Source organism: Canis aureus, chromosome 22, assembly GCF_053574225.1.
Source record: "Canis aureus isolate CA01 chromosome 22, VMU_Caureus_v.1.0, whole genome shotgun sequence".
Classification (NCBI taxonomy): Eukaryota; Metazoa; Chordata; class Mammalia; order Carnivora; family Canidae; genus Canis; species Canis aureus.
The window spans coordinates 51,133,684-51,143,784 of record NC_135632.1 but is presented as its reverse complement, the minus strand read 5'-3'; the positions used below and the strand labels follow the sequence as shown (position 1 = coordinate 51,143,784).

Genomic DNA, 10,101 nt, shown 5'->3' with positions numbered 1-10,101 from the left:
AGCGTTCCTTCTCAACCTCAGAGTGAACCCCCTTGGTCATAAATAAAAATGAATGAATAAATGGAAAAAAGAAGTTGCGAGATAAGCATCCATCGCGAGCTGCGAGTCTGCTCAGACCAGGTGGATCGCAGCCGGGGAGCCGGCCTGGGGCAGTACGCGGCACCCACCCCCCGCCTCCGCCCCTCCTAGAGTGCGGCTGCGCGGCGGCGGCAACTGTCCCTTGGCCGCCGCCGTAGGCCGCGAGGCCCAGAGCGCGTTTCTATTGGTTGGGCGTGTTTGGCGCCAAAGAGCCGGGCGGAGGCGAGTGTCGGCCGCTGTGGGACCGGGAACCGTGGGAGCCCCGGGCGGCGTGCGTGAACCCGGCGCCTGTTGGCGTGAGAGCCGGCGGTCGACGTGGGCCTCGGGACCGGAGCGCGTAGGCTATGTTCTGCGAGAAGGCCATGGAACTGGTCCGCGAGCTGCATCGCGCGCCAGAAGGGCAGCTGCCGGCCTTCAATGTGAGGGAGGACGCGGGGAAGCGGGCTAGTCTTGCTGAGGGGCCGGGGCGGGGGCGGGGGCGGGGGCCGGGGCCGGGGCCGGGGCCGGGGCCGGGGCCGGGGCCGGGGAGGGGAGGCGACCCTGGGGTTCTGCCCTGTCCCTGCAGACCCGGATGTGGGACTGGATCCTGAGATCTTGGAGGCCGGGTTTTCTCGCGGGGCCTGCTCTGAAGTCGGAAACAGACATTTTGGAACACGGAAAAGCAAGATTTAGCAGGAAAAAGACAGCACCCCTGTTTTTGCCCGCGAGTTGGTGAATTCTCTGGGTCTGTTTCCCCCCGTGTTTTCCACGTAGAGCAGTACTGCGGGGCGTTGTGTCTGTCCGAGCGTTTCTCGGTGCCGGTGACAATCCAGATTTGTTGCGCGCTCGGGCGGGAGCGAGGCCTCTGCGCCAGGCGGGGACCCTGACTGCGTCGTGGGGCCTCGGGCAGTTCCGCAAGCTTTCGGTGCCGGCTTTGTCTTGTGCAAAAAATGGGGAAGCGTGAGGGCTCCTGAGGGCGGCGCAGCCCAGGTTCTCCGGCCTGTGCCCGACAGTAGCGGCGAAGTCCGTGTTTTGTACTTATTTCTACCACGGCTGCTGCTACGACTTGTTACTAATAATATGTGTCTGTTACTTACCCCGACACGGTACTAAGCACCTGGCCTCTGTTATTGTTATTCTCCTAAGAACCCTTTGAGATTTAAAGCATTTCTTCCAGCCCTGTACACAAAGGCTTGGGGAGATTGAGTATCGTGCCCGTGGCCAGCAAGAAGTGGAACTAAGATTTGAACCCTTGCAGTCCGGCTCCGGATCTGGACTCTAAATTCTACACTTGTCTACCTTCCACAGCATAGGGCAGCGGCTGGGTGGATGCCAGGGCATGTGCTCCCCTGCCAGGGACAGGGGCACAAAGAGTATTAGGATGCACCGTGAGGACACCAGAGAGGTGTACATAGGAGCACAAGGAGGAATACTGGGATGAACCTGGCGTCGAGGAGGGGGCATTTGGCCCACGCCTGGAAGGATGAGATCCCCACCCTGAGAAGGAAGATAGGCATTGCATCCCAAGGATACAGCCGCACAGAGACCCATGGTCACGTAGGAAGGAGTGACTGAGGTGTGCAGAGGCTACAAAGGTGTGTTCTAGGCGGAGGAGCGCCGGGTATTCACGTATAAGGCATTTGGAAGCCAGTAAAGGATTTTAGACAGGGGAGTGTTAGGGAAGGTTTTATGTTTTGAGGATAATGATGGCAGCACGATGCGGAACAGATTGGAAACCAGGAAGAATGGTGGCAGGGAGATGGTTATGGGTGGTTCTGATCGCTCTCAGACCTGCTGTAAGAGCTGGGTGTGATCCAAACTATGTCTGGTCACTGGGCCCACAAATCAGTGTCTGGGTTTCTGAGACAAGGCAAGTAGGACTTACACCTGCTAGAACAGGAGTGGAGATGGGGTGGGTAATGAATGAAAGGGAGAAATCAGAGGGTCTTGGGGGGATTTTCTCTGAGTTACAACATCAGAGTTCAGGAGAAGTGTTTAGGGAAAGGTGAGTTTTTTTTGTTTTTTTTGTTTAAGATTTTATTTATTAGAGACAGAGAGAGAGACAGGCAGGCAGGCAGGCAGGGAGCCCGACGTGGGACTCGATCCCAGGTTTCCAGGATCATGCCCTGGGTTAAAGGCGGCGCTAAACTGCTGAGCCACTGGGGCTGCCCTGAGTTTTGTTTTGAACGTTAAAAAGCGCCTGGTCAAACAGGTCATTTTGCAGATGAGACTGAGCCAAGAGAAATTAAAGATCAATTAAGGGACTGTCTGAACATACAGCATATTGGAGCAGAGCCTCACCTCCGACACAGGTTTCCTAGATTACTGTTCTTTTAGAACAGTTACCTCATTTAAAAAGCTAGGAGACAATAGTGGGAAGTTCAGAGATTCTGGAATGCCAAGGTGTGTAGGCTGTAAAATATGACTCCATACTGCAGTCAGACAGCTGGGCACTTTGAAGGTCATCTAACATAAGAGGAAATAAGCCCAAAGAGGCACAGGCTTGTCAGCAGAAACTGGCCACACCAGCCCTGCAACTGGCTCTTCAGACCCTTAGTCCATCCAGCTCTCTGTTTCACACAAATTTTAAGTGTTGGTTTACCACTTTTGGGAGAGCTGGGGCGGGACTTAGAAGTTATAAAATCACTCCTTTTTCTAGGTCTTAGTTTGGCAGAGCACCTTTTGCACATGCGCCTTCTACTGACAGACCCACCTGCCAGCCAGGTGACTGACTCAGTAGCCTGGAAGACTCAGCCTGGGGAGGCTGGCCGCTCTGACACAGCCAAGCAGGGACAGGCCAATCCATCTGATTGATCTGAGGGCTGATAGGCCCATTACCCACATGACTCTTCAAGAATCATTCCTCCCAGGAAGATGATAGTCACTGGATTTAGAGCAGGAACTCTGCCTTGTTCATTCCAGGATCTCTCAAGGTTAGTTGCTGTGTTCAGCAAATTGAAATGATTGTCCACTTTCTATATGCAGAACTGGTAATAGTTTAAGTGAGTTTTTAGGAAAATTACCGTAGGCTCCCAGCCTGACATGGGAATACAAAACAGTGCAATTTTTCACTACAGATTTCAAAAAAAAATTAAATATGAAATCATTTTTATAAAATTGTCTATTTTTATAGAACTATTTTACACATCTTTTGTATACCTGTAGATCTATTAATCATGCAGGAGTTTCAGCTATTCCTTAAAATATTATTTGCTGATAAAAGAAATATTTAACAATTCTTTTTTTTTTTAAGATTTTATTTATTTATTCACGAGAGACACACAGAGAGAGGCAGAGACATAGGCAGAGGTAGCACCAGGCTCCTTGAGGGGACCCCAGTGTAGGACTGGATCCTGAGACTCCAGGATTATGCCCTCAGCTGAAGGCAGACACTTAACCACTGAGCCACCAGGCATCTGTGTGTCTGTCTCTCTTTTTTTTTTTTTAATATTTTTTTCTTTTATTTTCAATTTATGATAGTCATACAGAGAGAGAGAGAGAGGCAGAGACACAGGCAGAGGGAGAAGCAGGCTCCATGCACCGGGAGCCTGACGTGGGATTCGATCCCGGGTCTCCAGGATTGCACCCTGGGCCAAAGGCAGGCGCCAAACCGCTGCGCCACCCAGGGATCCCTCTCTTTTTTTTTTTTTTTAAAGATTTTATTTATCTATTTGACAGAGAGCACAAACAGGGGAAGCAGCAGGCAGAGGAAGAAGGAGGAACAGGCTTCCCACAAAACAGGGAGCCCCATGCAGGGCTTGATCTCAGGACCCTGGGATTATAACCCGAGCTCAAGGCAGATGCTTAATCGACTGAGTGACCCAGGCACCCCTATTTAACTGAATTCTAATAAATCAGACTTCTCCATGCTCTCTTTTTAACTACTTAATGAAAGGGAAGACAGAGGTCATGCTTAGGTTTTTTATTGGGAATTATGTATTTTCTTATGTTTGAACAGGGTTAAGTTGTTTTGTAGTTATATTAATAATGCTAAAATGTTTTTGTTAATACATATATGTTGGCCCTAAAAATAGTTGGGTCACTTATCTTTGGATTGCTGACTACCTACTGTGTAATGTTTTTGAACTCCAAAATTTTAATGTTTGTATCCTTCCAAAGGAAAATCTTTAAAAAATTTGTCCCAAGATAGGTAGTAGAGAAATTCCTTTGGTCCTTCCGTTGTTGCAAACCAAAAGTGTTTTTTTTTTTTTTTTTTTAAATTTTTTTATTTACTTATGATAGTCACAGAGAGAGAGAGAGGCAGAGACACAGGAAGAGGTAGAAGCAGGCTCCATGCACCGGGAGCCCGACGTAGGATTCAATCCCGGGTCTCCAGGATCGCACCCTGGGCCAAAGGCAGGCGCTAAACCGCTGTGCCACCCAGGGATCCCAAGTGTTTGTTTTTTGTAGTAATCTTTTGAGATCTGTTTTCATTAAAGTTATTTACATACTTTTGTCATGCCTTATTGCTTCTATATAGGACTGTTGTGTGGGTTTTTTTGTGGTTAATTTTATTGAGATATTAATTTATAACAACAAAATAAAATTTAGCAGAATGTTTTAATTTTACAACTGTGTACGTCCTTGTAAGCAGCACCACAGTCAAGATTTCTGTCACCCCAAGAATTCCCTTCTCCCTTTCTGTGGCTCCCTACCACCTCCAGCCTTAGGCAACCACAGATGTACTTTCTGTGACTACAGATTATATTTGTCTTTTTGAGGGGGAGGGTCTAGATTCAGTGTGCCAGGAGATGCATACTTTTTTTTCTATAAAGGGCCAGCAGGGATCATACAGTATGTATTCCTTTGTATCTGACTTCTTTTGCTTAGTACGATGTATTTGAGAATATCCTTAATCAGTATGTTGATGGTGTTGTATTGTCCGTACTTCATTCCCTTTTATAATGCTTTTTTTTTTTTTTTTAAGATTTTATTCATTTATTCATGAGAGACACAGAGAAAGAGGCAGAGACACAGGCAGAGGGAGAAGCAGTCTCCATGCAGGGAGCCTGACATGGGACTCGATCCCGGTACTCCAGGATCACGCCCTGGGCTGAAGGCGGTGCTAAACCACTGAGCCACCCAAGGATCCCTATAATGCTTTTTTGGTCTATTTTTTTATTGTAGTAAAATATATATAACATGAAATCTTCCATTTTAACCATTTTTATTTTATTTTTAAAAGATTTTTTTATTTCTTTATCACGAGAGACAGAGAGAGAGGCAGAGGAAGAAGCAGGCTCCATGCAGGGAGCCCGATATGGGACTCAATCCTGGGACTCCAGGATCACGCCCTGAGCCAAAGGCAGCTGCTCAATCGCTGAGCCACCCAGGCACCCATTTTAACTATTTTTAAGTGTACACTTCAGCGCTTTCAATTACATTCATATCCTTGTGCAACCATCACTCTTCTTCGAAAACTTTTTCATCAACCCAGACAGAAACTCTGTAACTATTAAGCAATAGCTCCCTACTTCCCTCTTGCCCCAGCCCCCAGTAACCTCTAATCTACTTTCCATCTCCATGAATTTGCCTATTTTAGATATTTTAGGTAAGTGGAATCACACAATATTTTTCCTTTTGTATATGGTTAACTTCACTTAGAATACTGTTTACAAAGTTCATCCATGTTGTTGCACACTGTACTACATTCCTTTTTCTCTACAGATAATAGCCCTTTGAATGGATATACCATATTTGGTTTATTGGTTCATCAGTTGAGGGATATATGGGTGTTTTCACTTTGGGGCTGCCATAAATAATGCTGCTCTGAACATTTATGTACATAGTTTTTTTTTTTTTTAAGATTTATTTATTTATGATAGAGAGAGAGAGAGAGGCAGAGACACAGGAGGAGGGAGAAGCAGGCTGCATGCCGAGAGCCTGACGTGGGACTCGATCCCGGGACTCCAGGATCGCGCCCTGGGCCAAAGGCAGGTGCCAAACCGCTGAGCCACCCAGGGATCCCCCTCTGTACATAGTTTTTGAATGAATATGTATTTTCAAGTCTCGAGTGTATAAGAGTGGAATTGCTGGGTAATATGGTAATTCTATGTTTAAATTTTTGAGGAATCATACTGCTTTTCATAGGGCTGTACCAACATTCCTACCTCTAATGTATGAGAGTTCTAATTTCTCCTCATCCTTACCGACACTTGCTATAGCCACCCCTGTAAGGCATAAATGGATTATTGTTTTTTAATAAGAAATGTAGAGTAGATCAAACGTTGCTATAGACTTGGAGGAATTAATGGATGTGTATCGATATCATTTTATGTGTTCTAGGAGGATGGACTCAGGCAAGTTCTGGAGGAGATGAAAGCTTTATATGAACAAAACCAGTCTGATGTGTAAGTTTTATGAGATTGATATTTTTTAAAAGCTTAAGAAATATGATACTGAAATCAGATAATGTCACATCAGTTTTTAGATACGATTTTTAAAAATTTCTATTTACTTATTTTTTAAAGATTTTATTTATTTGAGAGAGAGAGTGCACATGAATGAGCAGAGAGAGGGAGAAGCAAACCCCCCACTGAGCAGGGAGCCCAATGCGAGGCCTGAGCCAAAGATAGATGCTTAACCGACTGAGCCACTCAGGTGCCCCATGATTTTTTTTTTTAATTCTCTGTGAGCCTGATCATACTGTAGCTATACAGGACTGAAGGGATTTGTGTTGACCACCCTGAATGTATACAGATTCGAATCATGTGTGGTACATAGTAGATGCTCAATAAATATTTGTTATTTGAATGATATCACTTGCAAGGAATTAGAGTGAATCTAGAAGAGATGAGATAGGAGCAAATAAAGATCCTAACAGTGAAACAAAATAGTTTCCACTGCTCACTTTCACTAAGAGCTGCCTTAGTGCATTAAAGGGAGAACATTCAATTTATAGACTTGGTAGGAGCAGCAGTGATTTCCAAGCTTGTGCACGGTTCACCAAGAACCAATGCTAATGGAAGGCTACAGCCTGGTGAATGAGAGAGCTCTAGGTTTAGAGAACATTTGGAGCTGAGCATGGTGGTGGCCCAGTGAAGACAGTGAGCTGTGTGACAGAGTTGATAGGTTCTTATGATTTGGTGAAGAGTAAGACAAAAAGAACCACCAACTCCAGGATCAAAGGTGAGATATTCAGATCTCAGGCTAGAGAGAAGTCTGTCTGTGACGTGAAGTTCCATCTTTGGCCTTGTTAGGTACAGTGTTTTTATCAGTTACTTGGGCATAGAAATCAGTAACGTGCTGGTAAGATCTGGTGGAACACATGAACAATGGGAGCATTTTCCAACTGCGATGTTTAAGAAGAGATACAGAAAAATTTTCACAGATGGAATGAGAACCAGAATTGCAGCCAGTTTACAAAAAGTATAAGGCAGAAGTAAAGTCCTAATCTCAAGTTCCCAAGCAATTTGTTTATTATTTCATGCAATTACAGTACTCATTGACTGTGCTGATAAGTGGCTCTGGTATTTCAGCTGTAAACAACACAGTCAAGATGTCTGCCCCCATGGCCTTCACAGTTCAGTGCAGAAGACAGATGTAAATACAGATACACCAAATTGGGATACATGCCGTGAAGGAAAACAACAGAGTTCCAGGGGAGAGAATAATGAATCAAAGATAGGCTTAGATTGAGGAATCCAGGAGTTCTCTCCAAGGAAGAGACATTACAGCTGAGGTCTAAAGGAGAAGCTGGTTTCAATAAGGCAGTGATTGTAGGCAGAAAGCATCCTAGGTGGAAGGGGCAGCATATGCAAAGGCCCTGAGCTGTGAAGGAGGGTGGATGATCAGGACAATGATAGATAAAGAAGGCCAGTGTGGCTGAAGCTTAGCAAGCAGGCAAAGGGTGACATCAGGTGAGATTTTTAAGCGTGTGGCATGTTTATGTTTTCAAAGGTCACCCTGTATTAAGCTGAGTGAAATAAGCCAATAAGAGAATGACAATTATGGTTTCACTCATATGTAGAATATAAGAAGTAGTGGAAGGAACCATAAGGAAAGGCGGGAAGCTGAGTAGGGAAAACTGAGAAGACAACAAACCATGAGAGGCTCCTGACTCTAGGAAACAAACAGTATTGCTGAAGGGGGAGGTGAGTGAGGTGATGGGGTAATGGGTATTGAGGAGGGCACGTGATGTGATGAGCACTAGGCGGTATACTATATGTTGGTAAATTGAATTTAAATAGATAAAAATAGGGGATCCCTGGGTGGCTCAGCGGTTTCGCGCCTGCCTTTGGCCCAGGGCGTGATCCTGGAGTCCTGGGATCGGGTCCCGCGTCGAGCTCCCGGCATGGAGCCTGCTTCTCTCTCTGCCTGTGTCTCTGCCTCTCTCTCTCTCTCTCTCTCTCTCTCTCTTTTTTTTTTTTTCTCTCTCTCTCTCTATGTCTATCATAAATAAAAATAAATCTTAAAAAAATAAAAATAAAAAATAAATAGATAAATATAAAAGATAACCCTGTCTGCTATATGGACAGTAGACAAGGGGGACCAAGAGGAGAGGGAAGCATGCTGGTCAGCCAGTTGATAACCAGGTGATAGCATCCTGGTCTCACAGGTGATAGCAGAGGTGACCTTGACTTAGTTGAAAGTGAACAGATTAAAGACAAATTTATTTAGGAGGTAGCTTAATAGGCCTTAGTCCAGTAAGGGAATGATTTTCCTGTATTTGCTATATTTGTACCATTTGCAAATTTGTGATCCAAAATTCCATGCCCCATCCTCCTAATTCCTTGGTGGGTGATGGAAGGCACTCATTATTACCAGTTTCTGTTAAAATTTGTCAGAAAAGATCTATTCCTTTTTAATTGCTGATGTAAAAAAACGGTTTTTTAGGAAGTCCTTATGTACTTAACAAAATACTCTGATGTTATCTTTGTACTTTTTATTTTTTAAATATTTTATTTATTTATTCATGAGAGACACACAGAGAGAGAGGCAGAGACACAGGCAGAGGGAGAAACAGGCTCCATGCAGGAAGCCCGACGTAGGACTCGATCCGCGGTCTCCGGGATCACCCTGGACTGAAGGTGGCGCTAAACCGCTGAGCCACCCGGCCTGCCCTGTACTGACTGTTTCTTTATAATCCAGAACACATGGTAAACAATGTGGAGAACAAATCTTTCAGAGAGTGGCAAGTGTACACAGCAGATCTAGAAGACTTGATACGACAGGGACATAGATTTTGCCTCTATTTTCAAGGCCTAGAGCAGGCACTGCAGGAAGGAATCCTTTTCATATTCATCCAATTCCTTTTAAAACTCCAAAGTAGAGTTTTCCTCGTTCTGTACATCTGTCTTTGTTTTTTTTTCCCCCATCATTTTTGTTTTGGTAAAATATAAATAACATAAAATTTGTCATCTCAGTCATTTTAAGTGTACAGTTCAGTAGTATTAAATATGTGCATAATGTTACACAGCTGTCATCACCATTCATTTTCATAATCCTTTATTGTGTAATTCTGAAACTCTTTGCCCATTAATTATACATCTGGTTTTTAAATGTGATACTTGTCTAATACCTAAGAGGATGTGCATTTTATTTTTTTTAATTTTTATTTATTTATGATAGTCAAACAGAGAGATAGAGAGAGAGGCAGAGACATAGGCAGAGGGAGAAGCAGGCTCCATGCACCTAGAGCCCGACTTGGGACTCGATCCCGGGTCTCCAGGATCACGCCCCGGGCCAAAGGCAGGCGCCAAACCGCTGCGCCACCCAGGGATCCCGAGGATGTGCATTTTATAGAGTAAAACCAAAATTTTTCCCTCTCTATGTGAAGAACACTGCAGTATAGGACATGTACATAGTTGAAGATCAATAAATATTTGTGGGATAAATGAAGAACCATTTTGACTCCATTGTAACTCACTTTATTGTAAGGATTTGGAAAAACCACAAAAGAGTAGTACCATTTCAAATAAAAACATGACATAAGACCATAAACCTGTGAACCATGATGTTAAGTTTGTTTCTTATCCCATCATGATAAAGGAATTCCAAAAAGTAAGTAAGCATAATGCTTATCTTTTGAAAATAATGGAGATT

At 44.4% G+C, this 10,101-nt stretch overlaps 1 protein-coding gene across 10 annotated transcripts in view; it reads left to right on the top strand.

Moving 5' to 3' along the window:
* The first annotated feature begins 269 nt into the window (after positions 1 to 269).
* GINS1 (GINS complex subunit 1) overlaps positions 270 to 10,101 on the top strand; it is a 41,445-nt gene continuing 31,613 nt past the window's right edge. For 4 of the 10 annotated variants that reach the window (XR_013361679.1, XR_013361678.1, XM_077866029.1 and 1 more), the window contains exons 1-2: positions 271 to 497; positions 6,343 to 6,407. Coding sequence is in view for 8 of the 10 variants with exons in the window: in XM_077866029.1 (XP_077722155.1) it covers positions 423 to 497; positions 6,343 to 6,407 (140 nt within the window). In the remaining 2 variants the exon portion in view is untranslated. Of the gene's footprint in view, positions 498 to 643; positions 803 to 1,365; positions 1,653 to 2,777; positions 2,991 to 6,342; positions 6,408 to 10,101 lie in introns of those variants that run through there. The other 6 variants (XM_077866026.1, XM_077866027.1, XM_077866025.1 and 3 more) reach the window with 6 other exon arrangements.